We start from the raw sequence: 23277 nt of genomic DNA, 5'->3' as shown, positions 1-23277 counted from the left end.
TCTGCCGATAAAAGTATGATGGAGGCCTCACAGAACATCAAGAATTTTGGCGATCTATAGAGGAGGCTGTTATGGTCATTTAGGCCTAGCCTATATGGCTATAAAATAAGAAATAACATTTTCACGCTGCTGCTCTAGCCCGCTACGTCCCATTAGGACTACTCAATCAGAAGCTAAAGCAAGCAGCAGTTATAGTTCTAAGGACGACAGTTTTGCGAAAATTGAAACTCCACTATAATTTATTGATTCCAGCTGCTATGTCTGGGAAAAGAGTCTATTAGGACATGTGATACTAAAATTACAAATCCCAAAGCATTTCTGGTATATTCACTGTCAGATATTCATTGAATTATTATTGAAACAGTCCATGAAAGTTTGTGTTTGTAATAGGATACTTCACACTTGAAATATCTAGGGTGATGAAGTGACCCCTAGACTTGACCTTAGCAATAGAATTAACTAAAGTGACAGAAATTGAGTATAATATTTATAATATTTATTCACATATAAAAGAAACCCAAAAACCATTGTCTGACAGACAATTTAAGTATTTGTTGCTTTAAATTACATTTTTTTCAGGTAAAATAACTATTATGTGACAATAAAATGATGACACATTCAAAAACATTTGAAATAAAAAATATTTTTCAATAAGCGAGCAGCGTTTTTTGTAAGAAATATTTCTTGTTTTTATGTTCCTCGTGAAACGAATTAAAGTTTTTTTTGTGTTAATTTTTATTCGGCTGGATGGACCACCCTCGTAATATTATTATTATAAATTTCCTCAGTTTCCTGTTAAGCTTGAGGACCAAGAATAAATACATTTCCAAACTGAAGATCAGCCTCTGTGATTAGTGATTTGTGGCATTTATTCATTTAGAATGGAGAAAGAAAGATATATAATTTAAAAAATGAATACCACAACTGTATAAAAAAAGTAATGGGGCTTATAGCGCATTAATTATGCAAAGCCTCAATGCACTCAACAAAAGAAATAAAAAGTGGAAAACTAAGAGAAAAAAGAGTTTAAGATGTGAATTTTTAGAGAAGCAATTGAAGTAGCCTATGGGATAGAGTTGAGTAAATCATTACAAAAAACGTCAGAGGTGCAAGAAAACCATAATGATTTGTTGACAGATGGATGTAATGGTCGAGTAGAACTAGATCACAGACCTCAGCCTTAGCAATATGTGAATGAATCAAATTCATTCATTTAGACATTAATTCCTTTTGTAGTACTTTTATTTATACAGTAAATTATTCCTTCCCCCCCCCCCCCACACTTTTTTTTTAGTAATAAGCTGAATCAAAATTTTATCTGAAAACAATTTATTGTTTATTTATCCTTGACAAATGTGTGTTAATACTTTATTTAACTTCTAAATAAGGATATATTGATATTGAATTGTAGTATAATGGAGAAAGGCGAAGAAAACTGTTCCAGTTTAATAGAAGCACATAAAGAATGTATGAGGCAATTGGGATTTAAGATTTGATATAAATGAATGAAGGTATTGTATACTCACTTCTTTTTGACATACAGTACCATACACTAGGTGATTTTTCATAGGTTTCACTATTAAGTTTCAAAAAGTGAGGCAAACCATTATGATTCTATATTTCTTTACTTCTTTACTTTAGTCCTCCTGTTTTTAGAAAAACAGGTAGCGCAAGTGCCTCATGTCTTGAAGTGTCGGCTGCATCTCCCCTTCCACCCCCCTCCTCCCGGGCTGCTGTACCTAAATCATATTATTCATTAATAGGATTCTCTTTCAGACAGAGTGTTTAAGGCCATGAAGCAGAAATAGATGATTGATGCTCTGCTCATAGTGACGAAACCATGGGACTTGGCAAGCTGAATATCAACTAACTGTATTGATTTTATTAAAAACAACATTCAATATTTAGAATTGAAGATGGCACATCATGCCAAAGCAATAAATAGTACATGGAGTTTAGACAATTTTCTTCAATGAGGCCGCTGTTTATTTAAAGTCATAAATGTTTATATTTTAATTGAAATGTAGCTTGTAGACACAAAACTAAAACGTCTTATATGCAATCTGCAGCTAAGGTTAAGAGCTTTCATAAATAATCTTTGGTGTCAATTGATGAACAGGGGTGTTTCAGGCCCTCAAAGCTTATTCAAATAGAGCACAACCCTATAAACCATTTTTTGATTTTGGTCATGATGTTTGAAAAAATTTATTTGCAATGAAAGAGTCCCTGCTGTGGGTTATCTTGCTTTATGGGTATTAAGAAGCTCAGACACAGCACTAGTTTCACTTATCTAAACAGACTCTCATCAATTGTGTGTTAGTATGTTGGCTGTCCCGTACTAAATCCTTTGATTTGTCGATAGATGAGGTAGTGGAAATAAATAGTTTAGATATGCAAATTGTATGCAAATAATGTAAATTAGTATTGTGTTAAATAACAGTTTATTTTATGACTACTAATACAGTTTCATAGTTTTTGTTAATAATAAAAAAAATAGAAAATTGGTATGTAAGAATCAATTTGCTTGTTTTGAGCAAATTGTTACTAATACAGTACTACAGTATATGCTAATCTGGTAACTTTAATTGTAACGTACAGTGATAATCGTCAAACCCACTAAAGTCTGATATGTACAGCATAAAATACAAGATCATAATGCTGACCTCCAGAGATCAAATGGTTTATCTGTGGCTGCGACACGTTCAGTTCCACGCCCCAAAACTGTTTGACTAATCAATTTCCATTACGGACCGAGGAAGTTGCAAGAATTAATGATACCACACTGCTCGCTTGCAATTTTTATCGTACAATCCTATCGTCATCCCACTTGAATTATATAGAAAAAAACGATCGGGATTTCCGGTGGGATCCCGCTGGGATTTGCGTAAAATCCAACGGGGATCCCACCAAGATTTATAGTCGGGATTCCCGCTGGGATTAGTACAATCCCATGGGGATCCGACTTGAATTTTTAAAAAAACCGATTGGGATTCCCGCCATTGCCCCGCTGGTATTTGTACGCCTTCATTAAGAATGAAACAATCTATTCAGTGGATCTGACTTTACACATATTGTGTATCCCATCATATGTGTGTAAACAACAGATTTTTGCTAAACTGAAATATGTGAAAGGGCGGTAATCAGGTTCATTTTACAGGTATAACAAAAGAATGAAACTATGTGTATTATGGTAGAGCAGTTTTATTTGATTAGGATGGTTTCTTCTCCAAATGACACACTTGTAATTGGATAAATTCTACTGAAGATATACCAGGAACATCAACATGGCCAGTTATATGGGTGTCACGAAACCTAAGACCACGAAAGCTAAGACCCCCTAAGACCTAAGATCACGAAAGCTAAGACCCAAGACCTAAGATTACAAATATTTATCTTTCGCACCTGCCTTGTATTTTAACTCCCAACATTTATTCTGAATACCACACCTTAGAATTGGCACTTTTATGAAAAAGAATCACATAAAAAGTAACAAATACAATTTGAAATTGATGATTTTACAGACGTTTTTCTCGCACACAAACTGTTTGCGAATTTCGCATGACTAGCCTACAGAGTACAGTAGGCCTACCCCTGTTCAATGTTTTTGTTTCTATGGAATGTCAAAAAAGCAAAAATTATATAGAGGGCTGAAAACTCTGTGGAGTCCATCTACAGTGTGGATGGAACAATGTAAAATTAAAATTGTAATGATAATAGTATATCATGCAAGTACAAAGAAAGAAATACTGGCAAATAAATTTTAATTTAAAAATCATGATAATAAGTTTTTTTGTTTCGTTTTCTTTCTGTTTTTATACTTGTACTATATGTTGCTCTTTTGGCGCTTCATAGAAACAAAAACATTGAGCATGGGGGGAGCTCGAGGAGTTATCTCTATGAGTATACAAAGAAACATGTCTGTTAAAAATCATCAATTTAAAGGATTTATTTATTTGTTTTTATGTGTTTCTCCTTCTGAAAGTACTTATAAATCCTAATTTTAAAGTGTGGTATTCAGGATAAAGTTAGTCAACAAATTTGGAGTCAAAATACAAGAAAGGCAGGTGCGTAAGAAAAACATTCTCTGAACCAACACAATGGAGTAAATATATACCAACAAACAACCCGTCAAGTTTGTTTGTTGTAAAGAAAAACTATACATTTACTCAACGGGCGAAAATAATGTGAGTTTATCTATGTTTTGCGGTAGTATTTAATTATATTTATGGTAATAAATGAAACCTACTGTGTTTAAAATTATGTATGGATAAACAAGTATTGTTTTTAAGCTGTAGTATATCTTAGAATTTGTAATCTTAGGTCTTGGGTCTTAGCTTTCGTGATCTTAGGTCTTAAGGGGTCTTAGCTTTCGTGGTCTTAGGTTTCGTGACACCCCCAGTTATATACCTTTAACGCTGAAATACACGACGCTTGTGCAACATACTACACTAGTAGATATGATGGTAAGTTTGCTCGAACATATCACACTTCTAATTTTTAGATGACCCATTAACAACAGTTAATTAGCACAACACACATTAATGATTTTTACATTTTAAGCGTTTTTCAATCATTTTTATTAAATATATAACGGAAGCTTCCTTTAAAAAATATATTAAAGATTGCAACTTTATATGAAGAAGAGACATCAAATTATAACAAATTAAATCTTATGTACTCACATCGTCCATCATCCGCAACGGAGAGGTAGTCTTCAAATTCTGAAACATTTGAAAATTCAAGTTCTGAAAAATATGTTCAGTTTCACATAAGGCCTAGGCAAATCACTGAAAAAATTATCTTCAGATATTACACTAAGCTAACATATATTACTTTAAATTGATCTTTTTTTTCTCTCTCTTTTGTGGGGGCAACCCACTTTTACTGCAATGATAAACAATATGGTGAAGGTTACAGTATATTATATGTCTATCTATCTATTTATCAATGAATATTTAAGTGATATTACACAGACAGAGGTTAAAAGATTATATAAAATATTTTGATATTGTGTTGAAATCTAGATAAAACAAACATGTATACAGAGAAAATTTATATTACACAGCTAAAACGATATAAAGATTGATATTCAGTATTAAAAAGAGATTCGATATAATATAAATATACTGTATTATGTATATGATAAAATGGTATATTGCATTATAAGATTATGTTTTGTTTGAATACTTTTATAAAATTGTATAGTTTTACATTTTGAACATAATATTGCTTTTATTATTTACTAGCAATTATACCCGCCCCAGGGCGGGTGTCAAAATTAGTTTACAGTCTTCTCAGTACATAACACCCGACGCCAGTATCTGTCTATACTCATCAACCTCCACCCCTCTTCAATAATACCCCAGACTCTTTCTTAAAAACAAATTCTTCCCAGTGATGGACAAATTCAATTCAACCTAAGCTTCGAATTGAGAGGAGTATGCATAGCTACGATGGGTCTAATAATGGTTGAAGTACGTTGTAAATTGTGTAAATGAATAGGTGTCATATTGGCTGATAATTAAAATATGTAATTTAGATACTGCGGTCCCCCAGCCTTCTTTCTCCTTTCACCAACCCAGCCACCATCAACAAACCTTAACTCCTCCCCTGGACAGTTCAAATTTAGTAACTTTTTCTAGTACAATACAATCATATAGGCTACTTCATTACGCTAGTATTTTCGCTCCTCCTCCCCCTACAAACACACCCCAGATACACTGGGTGATGTGTTGAAGCCGGTTCCAGTACAAATTATGTTATTATCACTCCCAACCCATAATCCCTCAGTGGCAGTTTCCAAATGTAGTTTAAAACATTCCAAATACAGTTTCGGTCATGGTGATAGGCCTACATCCCCACCCCAAACTCCCATCCGCTTCCCAGGGATGATTAAATACATTTTCCAACCACAATTCTGGTGTAAGCGAAATCCCCACTATCCCCTGAACCCAAACTCCCAAACCCCAAACCCTATCTCCCAATCCCACTGTCCCACAATTGACGTTTTTTCCTTGGAGGATTGGTGATGTAGTTGAACACAGTAACAGTAAACAACATGTGTATGTTCACACAGGTATGGATGTCTGTAATGAGACAATTCAAGAGACCGATACATAGCTGGATATGGTTAAAGTACTTTGCTAAATGTGTAATTGAATAGGTGTCATATTGGTTAATGAATAAAATATCTATATCTATATTTCCCCAAACGCCTTGCTGAGGATAATTAAAATACTGTAAAACTTTTGTAGTATAATTTTACAATTCGATAGCCTACAACCCCGAGCCCTAGCAAAAAATGACATCACAAACCACCACACCACCCCCCGCCCCCACCCCTCCCACAAAAACCCCAGGAGTCGGGGGAATTTTTTTAAATGTAGTTTAAAACCTTCCGGGTACAATTGCTATCATTTTGATACCCCATACGTATGGTTACATGCAGAAACAGAAATTTTTTATAACGAACAAACATCGAAAGTGGGGGTTTTGACCACATTTTGGTCCCTAACTTGGATCCTAGGTGGCGGATGATGTTGAAATATAGCTTAGAACATTCCCGGTACAATTGATACCCCATATGTAAGATTATGTGCAGTAACAACATTTTGTATAACGAACAAACAAACAAACAGACAGACAAACAGACAGACAAACTCTCTCACTTATAATATAGATATGATAAAATAACAAACTTAATAAATATTGCAAAGCTAAACCCAAACCGAAGTATGGGGATACGCCCTCGTCGCTAGCCAGGTTTATTTTAATAGTTCTAGTTTAAATCCTGGCTAGCACCACTTGCGTCTCGGTCATCCCGGACTCGGGCGCCTCCTAGAAAACAATAATATAATAATGATGGTAAACTAACAATTGATCTAAATCAAGAAAATATACTGTATACCGTACGTTTATGTTTATTCTTGTGTATTTCTTAATTAAATTAAATTTTATTGATTGTTTTTCTTTTTAGATAATTGAATCAAGGAGTTTTTCTTTAACGTCGTTCCATTTTCTTTCTGCTTTCCCGTAGGAAAATATACTTGATAGAATTCTATAGAAATTCTATAGAGTGTTTATAGAGTTCATAGAAATGTTTATAGAACCATGTTTTTATATAGATATTTATATATAAATACATTCTAAAGAAATGAATCTATATAGAGAATATATAGAATTTCTATAAACTTTTTAATCTAAAGAAATTTTATATAGAGAATATATAGAATTTTTATAAACTTTTTAACCTATAGACATTCTATATAAAGAATAATATATAGAATTTCTATAAACTTTTTAATTTAGAAATTCTCTTTAAAGAATTTATAGAATTTGTATAAAATGTTTTATCTATGGAAATTCTGACGGCAATTGACGTACAATATAATTTATATAAATTTAGTCTATAGAACTATCTATAAATTAAATTCTAAAATTACCTGAAAAGTATAATAATGATAGCCATTAAAGATTCTATATTTATTCTATGACATCTGATTGACTTTTTGATAGAGTTGTTGTAGATTTTGTATAGAGGTTTATATAAATTGTGTAGAGAGTTTCTATAAATGCTTATAGATATTTTGTAGAATTTCTAAAGAGATTTTATATATATTTTCTTTATTTTATATACAGTTCTAAATGAATTTCTATATTTTTATAGATGAAATTGATACTGATAGAGCCTTAAAAAGTACTCATTGTATAGACTTCTATAGAAACTGTATTAAAAAGTGGCCAGTTTTGTAAAATGCATGGCCACGGGGGAAAATGATTACACGGTTAAAGTTTTAATCTTTAAAAAAATCAAAAACACAACTCAGTGAGTGAGTGAGTGGCCGAGCGGTTAAGACAGTGGAACCGTAATTACGTAGCCATAACATCGGCATGGGTTCGAGGCTCACTCACTCCATGGTTCTGGTGGTAGAACGAGTCTTCTCGGATAAGGACTATAAACCGTAGGTCCAGTATACACATCTAGCTCGTGTGCACTTTAAAGAACCTAGTACATCTTTCGAGACGAGTAGGGGGTTACCCCGGTGTATTAGTACATCACAGCCACTGATCACCAACTGGGCCCTCTGGGAGACCAGTCTTTGACTGAAGAGGTTACCCAGTATAAATATATATTTCAATTCAACTTAAAACACAATTAATTTATATTCTATAGAATATAAATCTATTAAACGAGTTAATGAATATGTATGATATGGGTTTGCAGACAATTTTTTTAGCCAATCAAGGGGCGGCGCGCTTTTTGTAACACACACACGCGCACCCTTCTCGTGACGTGCGAGTATTGACACGCCATTTTTATTGCAAAGAGTGTGTAGCTCTTAGGAGGCCTAGCCTACAGGTATTTATACCAACCGAGGTGGTCAGGCCCTAGGCCTAGCTATGAGTAGGTCTATCTTTGGTGCCGTCCATCAACAATGTGAAGCTGGTGTGGTGTGTGTAAAGTTTTCGACTTGGAACGGAAAACCTTGCCTCAGGCCTCGCCTGCTACCCACGGTTTTGAACATTGTTTGGTAAGTTTCGAGTTTGTTTGTTCCAGACCGGCCCTACTAGGCCTATTTATATAGGCTAGCTAGTCTAGGGATAGGCTACTACTAGGCAGTAGCCTACTAGGGTAGTCTACACAACAGTAATATGTTAACTCAATATGAATATGATTATGAACTGTTGTTACTTTACATCAAACCAGCCTTTAGGCCAACTATTACTCTAGGCCTATTAGACCGGCAGCCCAGAGACATTTGGTTAGATAAGCTAGGTACCAATATCTGACTATTTGAGTGTGTTGGGGGTCACTTGAAGTCAATGTGAAACGTGCTAAAAAATTGGCACAGGTTAGATGAGAGAGATACCACCTAATTTTACCACCATGGGATGCCCATTGGCATCCTTATAACAGTATCACAAACGACAGACTTTTTCTCTGCTGCAAAAGGCCCGCCAGACCCCCCGAGGGAGGGCATAAAATGGGGTTAGCATAGATGAGTGAGGTACCACTCAAAATTAATGCCAAATGAACAAGTTGTGTTCATACAATACTAAATGGATAACAACAGACTAATTTTCTGCTGCACCGCAAGTGCCAGACACCCTAAAGTTAGACTAGAGACCCCCATTCCCTCAACTAGCCCAGCTTAGATATTGTAGATACCACCAGCAACCAATGTTATATGATTTACCACATTGTAAGCAATACCAAATGACTTATTACAGACTATCTGTACACTGCCTTGGCCCTGGCAGACCCCTCTAAAGTTCGACTAAAGACCCCCTTTACCCCAAGTACGGCCTAGCTTAGATATTGTAGATACCACCAGCAGCAAAAAAAAAAACACCTAAAACAACATGTTTAATTGAATAAAGTTTAACTTTAATCGAACTAACACAAAACAAAATATATCACATCAATGACGATAAAATAACAATTACCATTTTAAAGGGAAAAATAGTTTCACTTCAAACTTATATAAGCCAAATATAAACAAATACGGATTCGGGTAAATTTAGCATTCCTGCTAGAATTGTGAGGATCTGGAATTCCTTGCCTTTGAATGTCAAAGATACATTCGTCTGTAACTCTTGCGACCTATTTTAAGAGAAAGCTTAGTAATCACCTTAATCAAATTCAGGATTGTAGTAACTTAATCAAAAGTGATTTGATTAATTAATAGTTGGTAATTTTAAATACTGTATAATTATAATCTTAATCCTCTATATATATTTATATATATATAAATCCAAAGGCAAATAACTGAAAAAATGACAACGCTGTGGGTATCAGTGGCTGAATCTCAAGGAGATACAAAAAAAAAGTGAAAAGCTAAATCAAAAGGATAAAGTAAAACAGCCAGAAACGTTAGCAGAGCTTTCGGGCAACACTAGCCCTTCATCATTGGGTGGACAGGAATAAAAGAAATACAACAAAAGGAGACAGGGTGGAGTCTGAATAAGAGTAGAAAACAAAGAAGGTAGCTTGGTAGAGATACAGTATAAACAATTTTGGAATGAAATTAAACAAGGCCAACAGCCATAAGTCGCGTGCTAAAACGCATAAGTGATACCGGACCGACAGACAGACTGACCGACTAAAATCAGATTAAATGGTGGTTAATATTGAAACTTAAATTTTGGTAGACAGTGGAATAATTTTACCAACCTGGGAGTATGTTTCTAATGTTAAGTACAAAAGGTTTTGTGGTTTTAAGTTGTAATTCCCAGTGGTTTTCCTTGTCTTTGCGAGTTTTGTCGCTCCATTTGACACATGGAATATTGTAGACTTGCCCCAAGTCTGTATTATCTTTTTTTTTTTATTATTTTTTTTTTATTTCGACCGCGATTTTTGTCTGAAAATACAGACTTGTGAAACACGTATAGAAATCGATTTGCAGACCGCAAACATACGATAAGAATGACGTAGGTTATCATACCGTATTTGGCTATATGGGGCGGGCGGTATGTAAATATGGATTTCGAATCAACCAATGATCATTTTGTTTCAAAATGAAAGAGATCCAAGTACGTAGGCCTACAGTGCTTAATGTATCGAGACTGTTGAAATATAAAATAGTAATGCCAAGTTGTTTTGTTTATTAATTGTTTAGTCCTTGGCCTAGGCCTCTTTCGTAGGTCCTACTCAACTCGCACGTATGACCTGCCAAATAAAACGCCAATGAAGTAGGCCTAGCCTACATACCACACCGGCACACAACAGGGCTACACCACCACACAGAACAGGACAGGGTCTGGGTGGGAATTAAATCAAAATTATCTCCGCGTAATAAATGATCCATTCAATGTTTGATTTGCGGAGAAGCTAGCCTATCATTATATCAAAACGAGTTTTCATGTTTCAAAGATCCCATCAAATGTTTACCAGACTACTAGGCATATAAAATAATTTCTAGCCTTCAGAACTTTCATAAATGTACCCAAGTACACATTGTCTAAACGTAACATAGCGCATGCGCATCATCTTAGTTGTTGAGTCTTTGAAATTCTGAAATATGAATATTTAAACGGTGTACGAGTGAGTAGCCAATCGCATGAAGCTGAAACTAGTCAACCGGATAATCGTATGCACCAAGAATTCTTGGTGTCAAACCACGTGACTTGTGCGTGTTTCCCCAGACGGAGTATCCAAAATCAAGTAGTATACGTATGAAACGCCATATGTGCCAAAATATTTATCTTTTAACTAATATTAAGACAAAACTCCGTCTGGAACCCAGACTAGGAATATTGCAATAACTCTGAAATTTGTTATCGAGTGACCAGCTGAATTAAAATGCTCAGCTACAGGTTGAACAAGCTTTAATGTTTTGATAGCTGATCTGTGTTGTGTCATTCTCATACGGAGAGTGTTTTTTGTTTCTCCGACGTACTGTTTCCACAAATATTACAGTATATGAGATAAATGACGTTTTTGGTTAGACAATTATTCATTCCGGAGATGTCCGGTTAGTTCTTCGGTACGATTCTGAAAATCTAAATCTGAAGAACAGATACGTCTGATACGTAATGCTTTACTGTTCAGTATGTTTTTAGTACAGTGTTGGGGATGAAAACTGCTAGGGAGCAGGTACATATTTTTATCAGTGGGTTGATGGAATAGGTCAGTTTTGAGAGTACCATTTTTTATGGTCACTATAGTGTCCACAAAATCAACGCTACTAGTGGATTTGGTAACTGTAAATCTTAGGATCGATGGAGTGTCTTTTTACCATCACAGAAACAGATTTGGCCACCTTATCCGCAATTTCCGGGGTGGGTTCCGTTGTGAGTTTACGATATATAATGAAGCTGTTTTAAGGATTCCTCTTAATAAAATTTGATGTCCATAGCAACAGTGGCAGAATCTTTATCAGCGGATTTAATGATGATATCATTACGCTGACGCAATTTGGCAATGGCCTGCCTCTCTTGTTTTGAGAGATTGTCACGTTTATCTGGACTCGGGACGTAGTTTTGTACATCCTCCTCAATAGCCTGGATAAATGTTTCTAAAGCTGGACAACGATTTTTAGGTGGATTCCAGGAACTTTTTGGTTTAAATTTGTTAACGTTGCCTTCGTTTTGCGTGGTGCTGCTGTCTGAATCAGCAAAATATTCACGTAATCGTAATCTTCTAGAAAAAGACTCTATATCCAAAGATAGTTGTTGTGCGCGGACCTGCCTTGGTTTTGGGCAGAATTTAAGTCCTCGGGAAAGAAGTTTTTTCTCTCCTTCAGAAAGTCGACAATTAATTTCAACAACTAAATCAGAGTTGTTGCTCTGATTCTTGTTATATGTCCCAAAGAACCTTCTGCAGGGTTTCCTAAAAGCCCTGAAGTCATCCGACCAAGTCTGCAGGTAGACCAAATTTGTGATGTTCCCTTCGGGCCATTACCGTTGATTGTTTACGGCAGTCATTGGCGATAATCCTGAGTTTGTTTTGAAACTAGGATATAGGAAGTTCTCTTTTCAACTTCTTAGTTCTAGAGTGAATTTCAACGTCAAACTCAGTGAGGATTTTGCGGCAATTGTCAATTTGGATCTCATTGAGATCTCTAATTTTGTTCAAATACCTTTTTTAATAGATACAGTACTACATATCTACATAAAGTACATAAAAAAAATTAAAATTATATATATTTATAATTTTTTTTTTTTTTTTTTTTCGATCGAGATACGGTATTGTTCAGTCTATCTGAAGATCGTTTAACGTGAAACACTGTGTAATAGACGTCCGTGTTCCATCTACTTTATAAAAATATATATTCGCTCTTGATTCCAATTGAGCACGTTTGCAGCCTCAACGCATCTATATAAATATATATATATAAATCCAAAGGCAAATTACTGAAAAAAATGACAATGCTGTGGGTATCAGTGGCTGGATCTCAATGGAGATACAAAAATAAAAAGTGAAAAGCTAAATCAAAACGATAAAGTAAACAGCCAGAAAAGTTAGCAGAGCTTTCGGGCAACACTTATAGCCCTTCATCAGTGCAAGTGAAGGAATTTGGATAACGTACATATATATACATATATATATATATATATATATATATATATATATATATATATAAATCAAAGAGCTGCATAGGCAGGATATAGAAAAAAATCAAGATCAAATAAGTTAAAACTGCCTCAATATAGATTTATTTTAACGACATGTTTTGGGCATAGCCCATCATCAGGTGAAAAGAATTGTAACAAAGGATAACATATATAACTTATAAGTCACAAAATTACATAATAAAACAAATCAACCAATCAAAGATGTTAACAAACAAAAGGCATAGTTATAAAGGCACGCCTCCAAAAGCTATGGTGTACAAAGCAGGAATGGTTGCTTATAAAGCAGGAAATTTAAAACAAAGACAAAAGCTTCAAGTGTAAATAATTGTTAATATGTGAATGTCTCTGGCAAAATTAATGTTTAAAGGATCTAAATTGTACATTTATGCCGGTAGGGGCAAGAGTGCCAAGCTTTACAATTATTCTTTCTTCTATAATTCTACGAGATGTCTCAGAACCATTACATACTTTAACACCAGAAATAGTAATATCCGAAAGGGAATGCTCATTATTACAAAAATGGGTGGCTACAGGTAATCCGGGAGTCTTTAGTTTAATAGACCTTAAATGTTCTACAAACCTATCACCTAACCTGCGTTTAGTTTCACCAATATAAAGCATATTATATTTAGTACACGAAATACAATAAACTAGATTTCTAGTGGTGCACGTAATACGATCTGTGATCACATAATTACCAGAAGGTCCTACTATTTGGTTTGAACATGAAACGTAATTACATGTCGAACATCTATTTCTATTACATTTGAATGTTCCAATTGATTCATTACCTTTGTTTTGTAATTTAGATTTAACTAAAGTGTCTTTAATGCTTTGATCACGTCTGTAAGCTATCATGGGTGGTTCTTGAAAAATATCTTTTGTAGCGGATTTATCTTCAGTCAAAATTGAAAAGTTATCATATATATATATATGAATACAGGATTAAGATTATAATATACACCATTTAAAATTACCCACTATTAATTAATCAAATCACTTTAGATTAAGTTCCTACAATCCTGAATTTGATTAGGGTGATTACTAAGCTTTCTCTTAAAATATGTCCAAGAGTTACAGACGGATGTGTCTTTGACATCCAAAGGCAAGGAATGCTAAATTTACCCGAATCCATACTTGTTATATATATTTTGCTTATAATAATATATAAGTTTTAATTGAAACTCTTAAACTATTTTTCCCTTTAGAATGGTAATGGTCATTTTATCGTCATTGATGTGATATATTTTCAATTGTTTTGTGTTAGTTCGATTAAAGTTAAACTTTATTCAATTAAACATGTTGTTTTGGGTGTTTTTTTTGCTGCTGGTGGTATCTACAATATCTAAGGTAGGCCATACTTGTGGTAAATGGGGTCTCTAGTCGAACTTTAGAGGGGTCTGCCAGTGCCAAGGCAGTGTACAGATAGTCTGTTATAGGTCATTTGGTATTGCTTACAATGTGCTAAATCATATAACATTGGTTGCTGGTGGTATCTGCAATATCTAACCTAGGCCATACTTGGGGGAATGGAGTCTCTAGTCGAACTTTAGAGGGGTCTGCCAGGGCCAAGGCAGTGTACAGATAGTTTTTAATAGGTCATTTGGTGATTGCTTACAATGTGCTAAATCATATAACATTGGTTGCTGGTGGTATCTACAATATCTAAGCTGGGCTAGATGGGGAAAGAGGGGTCTCTAGTCTAACTTTAGAGGGGTCTGCCAGGGCCAGGGTAGTGTTTAGATAGTCTGTAATAGGTCATTTGGTATTGCTTAGAATGTGCTAAATCATATAACATTGGTTGCTGGTGGTATCTACAATATCTAAGCTGGGCTAGTTGGGGAAAGAGGGGTCTCTAGTCTAACTTTAGAGGGGTCTGCCAGGGCCAGGGCAGTGTTTAGGTAGTCTGTAATAGGTCATTTGGTATTGCTTACAATGTGCTAAATCATATAACATTGGTTGCTGGTGGTATCTACAATATCTAGGCTGGGTTAGTTGGGGGAAGGGGGTCTCTAGTCTAACTTTAGGGTGTCTGGCACTTGCGGTGCAGCAGACAATTAGTCTGTTGTTATCCATTTAGTATTGTATGAACACAACTTGTTCATTTGGAATTGATTTTGAGTGGTACCTCACTCATCTATGCTAACCCCATTTTAGACCCTCCCTGGGGGGGGGGGGGGGGGGTCTGGCGGGCCTTTTGCAGCAGAGAAAAAGTCTGTCGTTTGTGATACTGTTATAAGGATGCCAATGGGCATCCCATGGTGGTAAAATTAGTCCCATGGTGGTAAAATTAGTCCCATGGTGGTAAAATGGGAGTCTGCCAGGTACCCCTGCTGCGTCTAGACCGGGGGACCCGAAAGGTGCTAAAATATCGGCACAGGTTAGATGAGAGAGATACCACCTAATTTCACCACCATGGGAAGCCCATCCCATACCAGTATCACAAACGACAGACTTTTTGTCTGCTGCAATAGGCCCGCCAGACTCCCCCCCCCCCCCGAGGGAGGGCCTAAAATGGGGGTAGCATAGATGAGTGAGGTACCACTCAAAATCAATTCCAAATGAACAAGTTGTGTTCATACAATACTAAATGGATAACAACAGACTAATTGTCTGCTGCACCGCAAGTGCCAGACACCCTAAAGTTAGACTAGAGCCCCCCCCCCCCCTTCCCCCAACTAGCCCAGCTTAGATATTGGAGATACCACCAGCAACCAATGTTAGCACATTGTAAGCAATACCAAATGACCTAGTACAGACTATCTGTACACTGTCTTGAACCTGGCAGACCCCTCTAAAGGTCGACTAGAGACCCCCTTATCATAAGTATACCATACCACCAGCAATCAATGCCAAATGACAATGGCCTATTATAGACCACCTATACAATGCCTTGGTCCTAACAGACACCCTCTACCCCGCCCCAACCAATGTTATACCTAACTGTAAAAAAATAAACTTACATTTATAAAGTTTTTACAATAATACTGAAACATGCAGCTTTCTAATTCGCTGATTGTTGGTGTGCAGTTATGCGTGCAACTTTTTAATTTATAGAATCTAACCAATGTTTAACCTAACTGTAAAAATTAAAATAAAGTGTTTCCAATACTGCAAAATGCAGCTTTTTAATTCGCTGATAGTTCATATGCAGTCATGCATGCAATATCTCCTGTTGTATACTGTATTCTGTCTATGGTAAGTTTTTCTTCCATAATCATTTGTTTGGATTTACATTATTTTAGGATAGAAACGATTTTCGTTATTACAATATTATAAAGTTAGTACACTGTATTATGAGTATAGCATAGATTAAAAATTTCCTTTATTTATTACTTGGCCCATGGAGGTATAAACTAGATGGTCTAGGCCTGACATTTAGGTAGCCAGGCAATGACTAGACTAGGCCTGGGTTGGTGTAGTGAGTGGACCATACCTATCCAAACTTGATCAGGCTACTTTAATAACTGTAATACCGGGCATATCTAAAGAAAGAGCTTGCACAAGAGCCGGCTGTTGCTATGACTATGTTGTCTACGATTTATTTCAATGAAAAATAGTACAGTTAGTATACAAAGGTGTGTGACCGAAACGGCCGCCGACTGAAACGGCCGCCAACATTTTCTATGGGACGCCAATACCGCCGCAGCTACAACAAGCCAATGCAGTATTATAAACGTACAGTAAAGCCTATGAAACCATGATGGAGAAAAAAAATAAATGAAACCAACCAATATATGTTTAAGAATAAAATCAAAGAATAAACGTATTTTTTAGTTAAGTTTTTATAAAAATAATGTTTATTATAATAATTCACCATTCTAAGCGCAATATAAATTTATTTAACGTATTCAAACAAATACTGTATCAATTATTGAAGTTGAAATAGGCAAAACAAATACAAATGTACTGTAATAATATTAATATATGTTATGTAGTAAAGCTATTTATATTGTTACTTATTAGGTCTATAGTAAATTCAATAACATATGAAATTGTGGAATAATATTCAAACATTCTAACGTGCAAATAAAGCACTTTAAATGAAGTTGTGTCCTATTGTTTTACTATTATGTGTATCAACAACACCTTCGCGGGGCTAATTGTTTTGAATTTATGTTAGATGTTAGCGCATTAACCGCGCCTAGTCACATTATCTGTGGAGCTCCGCGTATCGGCGTCATCTAACATTACATAAAGACAATAATCTATTATTTGCACAGAAATGCCACGCACTTTTTGGTGCTTGCGTTTTCCTTTAAAATTGAGTTTTTTCCAATTGAACATTACTTTTTATCAAATTATCAACATGAACGCTTGTATTGAATGCCAACAACCTGTTATCGAGAATCAAGAAGGACTGCTATGTGAGGAGTGTGATAGATGGCAACATCGCGAGTGTGATAGTGGAGTGACGCGAGCAGAGTATTTAAGAGGAGTGGAGAATGGTTATATTGAATGGAGTTGCCGACAATGTTCTGAAAATGATCAACCGATGCCAGATGAAATCGATGTGTTTGCCGCCGACCTAGGACAGTTTGTTGAGCCAGAAGTACATCAGGAAGTCGAGATGGAGAATCCTTATCCACAGCCGAATCCTGTGGCAGGAAATGACGACGAGGGTGACGAAATCCAGTACGTAGTGGAGGAAGGCACATCGGCGAAAGGAAAGGTAAGGGTGTATTTTATATAGCTCTTTTCATAGTTCAGAATTTATTTTTGTTATTCATTCATTCATCTTTTATTTCGGAAAAAAAAAGTAGATCCGTCTAGGATATAAAAGGAATTGATTTAATTTACATTCTTATTGTTATTTTAAATAATTATACCGTATTAGATAGTATTTGTTTCAGTGCTTATACATGTTATTCTTATGTAATAATATAAAGCAATCTCCGGAAGAAGTGAGGCAGGTCCAATTATAAATTAATATTTTAAACTTTATTTGTTGATCTTCTGAAGCAAGTTCCAACTGTTGAAACATGACTTTCCTAACTTTTCTTTGCGTTTGATTTATTATCATATGACATTTTTATTTAACAGGCAACTTTGATAGATAGCCTAGGATACCAATATACAAAGAAGGTTGATCGGAGGCGAGCGAACACAACTTGGCGGTGCTACCGTAGGACTCTTGCCTTAACCTGTAAAGCAACGGTTTTAGAAAGAGATGGGGTATATACTAGAGGACTCCACGAGCACATATGCGGGATGATGCCAGGTACGTGCATTTATAGTTTTTATCATCTCACATCCACATTTTTTTTTATTCAGCAATATATTATGCATGGCAAAATCAAATTTTTGATAAAGTACACCACGTATATCTGTTCCGAAAACTGTTGAGTTTCTCGACGTTTCGATCAATATAAAACTAAAAAAACATGTTTGCAAATCATGCGCTTTTACTCAAAATGATCGTGAATTAATGATTAATAATGTGTGTATTTCTTTTTCCCTTTCTTCTTTACTCTACAGGACGTGGTAAGGTGGCCGTGATCCGTCGTAAGATAAAAGCTACAGCTCTGGAACGACCTTTCGACTCAGCAGCTGAAATCAGGGACACTATAATGCGTGATGACATCGGTGTTGGTCAAATTGCTCTTCATCCTACTCTGCCTAAACCTTCCAGCCTCGCAAGACAAGCCAACCTACGACGAAAGTTGTCCAGACCAAGGCATCCGTCCAACTTGCAATTCGAACTCCAAAACCAACATATAGCACCAGGCTTTCTTCGAGACGATGTGGTCATTGATGGTGGACGGCATGTTTTATTTGCAACTGATGCTATGATGGACATACTGGGAAGAGCAAGAGTGTGGTAAGAATTTTTCCCTGTACACTTTCATTTTGTTTAAATTACAATGTACATACTTGTTTTATAACATTTAACATTTTTATAACATTTTTAAAACTATCTTTACAGGTACTTGGACGGTACGTTTAAGCTGATAAGAGATCCATTTTACCAGCTCTTCAGTATTCACAGCTTTATCAGGACGGGGACATCGGTGAAGCAAGTACCGCTACTATTTGCTGTGATGTCAGGCAAGAGGAGTGTGGACTACACGGCCGTGTTGCGCTCTGTTTTGCGGATGTTGCCGGAAAACAACGTGGTGAAAGTGGTGGCAGACTATGAGGCATCCATATGGCAGTCTATTCGCCAAGTACTACCAAATGTTGAAATTGCTGGATGTCTTTTTCATTACACACAGGTATGTGATGTCTTTTATTTATTGATTTTATTTGTACAACAAATGCGTTGTTCGGCGTTTTTCGTTTAATTTTCTTAACTAACAATTTAATTTTTCTCTCTTACAGGCAATTTTTCGGAAGGTGCAGGATGTCGGTCTGCAGAGAGCGTACCGCCAACAAGCAGCAACACGACTTTTCATCAGACAACTTATGGCTCTCCCGACGCTACCAGTGGAACATGTGGAGGCTGTCTTCAGACGGATGCGACGCAACGCCGGGCAATCGCCTCAACTCCAGGAACTTCTGACTTACATGGACGACTACTGGATTAATGGTGACATCTACAGTCCAATGGATTGGGTGATATTCCGACAGCAAATTCGTACTCACAGAGCTAAGCGAGGTAAGTTAGTTTTTTTTCTGTTCTTTGAACATCATTTGTTTTTAGTATAGTTTGTTATTTAACATTGTTTTGTTCTCTTTTACAGCGAACCTTCACTTCTACTTGCTGTGTAAGCTTCTTCACGAGGAGAGTGAGATGGTCGCCATCAATGCAGAGCTCATTTTTAGAGAGGATGAGATCCGAAGACAGTCACGACATGCCGTCATTGCAACACAACGATTGAACGGATACTGGGACGAGTACGTAAGAGGTGCACGAACTGCAAGATCGTTGCTGTTAGCATCAAGCCGTGTCATCAGCCGAAACGCACGTAATCCTTAGAATACAAATCAAGACTTCACTAATACAAATAGTGTAATATTTAATTAACTTAGCTAATGTACAAACATATTTGATTTAAGATATTTTGAAAAATAAAGTGTAAATCAATTCTCTATAATTACTATCTACTGTATGCAAACTAACTTATTTAAGCAATCTGATTATTTTATTATTATTATTATTAATGATTATTGAAATCTATTTTATTGTACATATATGAAATAAATTAATTATAAAGTTCGTTTTGATTCATAATACATAAATAAATCAGGTTACTAATTGTAATATAATATTTAATGTAATGTGAAATAAAAATAATGATCTGTTTTTAATATTAAGGCCTTGACCACCACTAATTGTAAACAATTTAAAATAACAATAATCTGAATAAAATGTCCTCGTTTGTATTTTGAATAAAATCGTGTTGCGTATTGTTTAGCATTTGCTAGTGTCTGTGTGTGTATTGTTTGTAATTAAAGTCGCTATTGTTGCGTTGAATCGATTGTGTTGAGTTTGTGATGTCAACGCCCTAAGTTGTCTTCTTATCTAACGTAATTGTTATTAATTATATGTTATATGATTTAATTGCGAACATGATGACATTCCGCAACGAAACCGCTACAATTGTTTGAAATAGTGTTACCGGTAAATAAAAAAAAGTAATGTATCTTAAAAAAAGAATAAAATTTAATAATAAGGATATTTAAACATTTATTGAACTTAACTATATAGGTTGACTACAGTATTAGTACTAGGAAGAATTTAGATTTTAATATAATAATAGTAATTATTTATCATTTATTTTGTCAAATTCCAATTCTTTTCCTTACACTTTTACTGTATAGGCCTACATTTAAAAAATATATAAAAAACCCAACTATGTTTACACAATATTCATTATTATACGATAAACATAATAATACATAAATAATTATAAAACATCTATCTGTTAATATTTATTAAGTCACATACGTCTAAAGTCATTTCAATCTGAAAAAAAAGTAAAACAATTGTATTAAACCACACGTCGTTTTGTATGATAAACGGCACACGCGGCGTTTCATACATTTAATTGCGTTTCAATTGGCGGCCGTTTCAGTTGGCGGCCGTTTCGGCTGTAAACAAATAGGCTTAGGTATAGTTTATAGCTGGGAATGAGGTACTCTAAATACAATATCTTGCAAAATGTATAATTAGCACTTAGTTATTTGTAAATAATACATTTTCCTTGTTTCTCAAGTTCCAGATAACAAATTAAGAAGTTTTATCATTCTATGGTTGTCATTCATAGTGAAATGGAAGGTGACATTTTGGATTCTGCATTCCAAATGGTTAGGTTTATTGCAAGCTTTCTTTGAAAAATGTGTGTATTATCTATTACGGTACATAATGGGCATCTTAGCATCTGTCAGTTGGCAATTATCTTTTTGAAATCATTTGCCTATAATTTCTTATTTAGTGTATACTCTGTTTATTAGGAAACTGATCAACAACAACAAAAAAGCGTATATATCATTTGCAAGACTTCAGACGAAAAAGACTTGCGAGAGTGTGACGATAAAACATGGGAAACTCTAAAAAAAGCAGTTGAAATATGTAGATATAACAACTGAAATTAACTTGCAATCAAACCGATTCAATGCATACTATCATACAAAACCATGTTACAAAAATTTCACTGCAGTTAGAAAGCGACCAGCTTGTCAAAGTGTACATGAGCCTCCTACGAAAAAGCCAGAGACTAGGAAACATAGTTCTCTTCCTGTAAGCGACTCAAAAGGCTTACTTAAGGGATCGTGTATCTTCTGTACAAAGATTAGAAAGACAGTAGGACGGAGAGTAGAACAACTATCAGATTGTCTAACAAAGGAAGGCTGCAACAATATAGCTGAAGCAGCCCCTCGTAGCACGAATGAGCGTGTCAAAGCATTACTCAGTGGTGGAATTGATCTTATTGCCAAGGAGGCGCAATATCACAAATCATGTCGTCGTGAATTCTTCAAAAAGGCTGAGGCTCATGTCGAAGAACCTACGGTACTTTGCAGACACCAAACTTTAGAAACAGAGAGCTACATAAAATAACTTTTAATTCTATTGGAGAATTAATTGAATCAGAGGTGATCATAAATCAGCAGGCAATGTTTGTTTCATCATTGTTTGACTTGTACAAGACAGAATATTGTGCGAAAGGAGGATCAGAAGACGCATTCGACTGCTACACAGCACAGGCCTTAACAAGAAAAATTTAAGAAAAATTTGGAAATAACATATCGATCACGCTCTTTAACCGCCATAAAGGGAATTTTGTGTACAATTCAGTTTTGTCAGAGGAAGATGGAAAATCATGTTTGCAGAATGAGAAAGAGAAACACCACAATACTCTAAGAAGTGCAGCCCTTCACCTGAGAAAAGAAATTTTGTGTATGCCTAAATGGGAAACACCTACTCCTACATCCATTGAGTCCTTAAAGACCTGCTCACCGGATCTACCAGAGGATCTGCTGTTCTTTTTTAGGACCTTACTCTGTGGCCTTCACAAATCTACCGGTGATACTAACAAAGCCATCATAGATAGAAAAGTAACAGCAATGTCATCTGATGCCGTGTTCAATACATCACGTGGCTCAGTACATCCATGGAAGCACACTGTACTTGGTTTGGGCATAGGAACACTGACAGGATCTAAATTGATTCTTCGTATTCTGAACCGTTTAGGATACAGCCTGAGTTACGACGAAATAAAATCCTTAGAAACCGAATTCGCATTTTCAACAGAGGAAAATGATTCAGATTCACCAGATGGTATTGAGTTAAAGTCAGATCTTGGAACAGGACTTGCCTGGGACAACTATGATGTTAACATGGAGACATTAGATGGAAAAGATACTTTACATGCAACTGTCAGGATTTGTTACCAGAAAAAAAACAAAACAACAGAAGAACCAGTACCATACAGACCATTTTCCACTAAGAGTGGAAGAAACAGGCATAATTTCAACGGAAAAGAACGTGATATTACACCAATGCACCATCAGCTGAGTAAAGCGACTTTTGAACTGTCAGCATCAGAGCACCAACATTAAATTATAGCAACTCACAACGTAAAATTGATTTCTATTGGCTAATGAGATTTGAAGTTATGCCACAGCCACTCTTTGTAGGATTTGTTCACAGTTTGTCCATGATGAATTACCAAAGCAGAAAATATGTTACATGGATCCTATAGCTTCACCACCAACAAGAAATGACGTCGTTCGAGAAACTATGGTGAGAAGTATGAA

The 23277-nt window shown here is 35.6% G+C and overlaps 1 protein-coding gene across 1 annotated transcript; it reads left to right on the top strand.

Moving 5' to 3' along the window:
- The first annotated feature begins 17386 nt into the window (after positions 1-17386).
- On the top strand, positions 17387-20145 carry LOC140055411 (uncharacterized). The gene is made up of 6 exons (XM_072100750.1): positions 17387-17749; positions 18121-18298; positions 18556-18898; positions 19004-19292; positions 19399-19675; positions 19761-20145. The coding sequence occupies exons 1-6, from the start codon at positions 17387-17389 to the stop codon at positions 19994-19996; spliced, it is 1686 nt and encodes a 561-aa protein (XP_071956851.1). The 3' UTR covers positions 19997-20145.
- The last annotated feature ends 3132 nt before the right edge of the window (positions 20146-23277 follow it).

The sequence above is a fragment of the Antedon mediterranea genome, chromosome 7 (assembly GCF_964355755.1).
Source record: "Antedon mediterranea chromosome 7, ecAntMedi1.1, whole genome shotgun sequence".
Taxonomy (NCBI): Eukaryota; Metazoa; Echinodermata; class Crinoidea; order Comatulida; family Antedonidae; genus Antedon; species Antedon mediterranea.
The sequence above is the reverse complement of the archived record's forward strand: the minus strand, read 5'-3'. Positions and strand labels throughout refer to the sequence as shown.

Bases quoted from the DNA above. Each gene is read 5' to 3' on its own strand.
- LOC140055411 (XM_072100750.1), top strand. From the start codon at position 17,387: ATGAACGCTTGTATTGAATGCCAACAACCTGTTATCGAGAATCAAGAA. The intron at 18,299-18,555 runs GTACGTGCATTT...TTTACTCTACAG, and splicing joins CATATGCGGGATGATGCCAG to GACGTGGTAAGGTGGCCGTG. The intron at 19,676-19,760 runs GTAAGTTAGTTT...TCTCTTTTACAG, and splicing joins TACTCACAGAGCTAAGCGAG to CGAACCTTCACTTCTACTTG.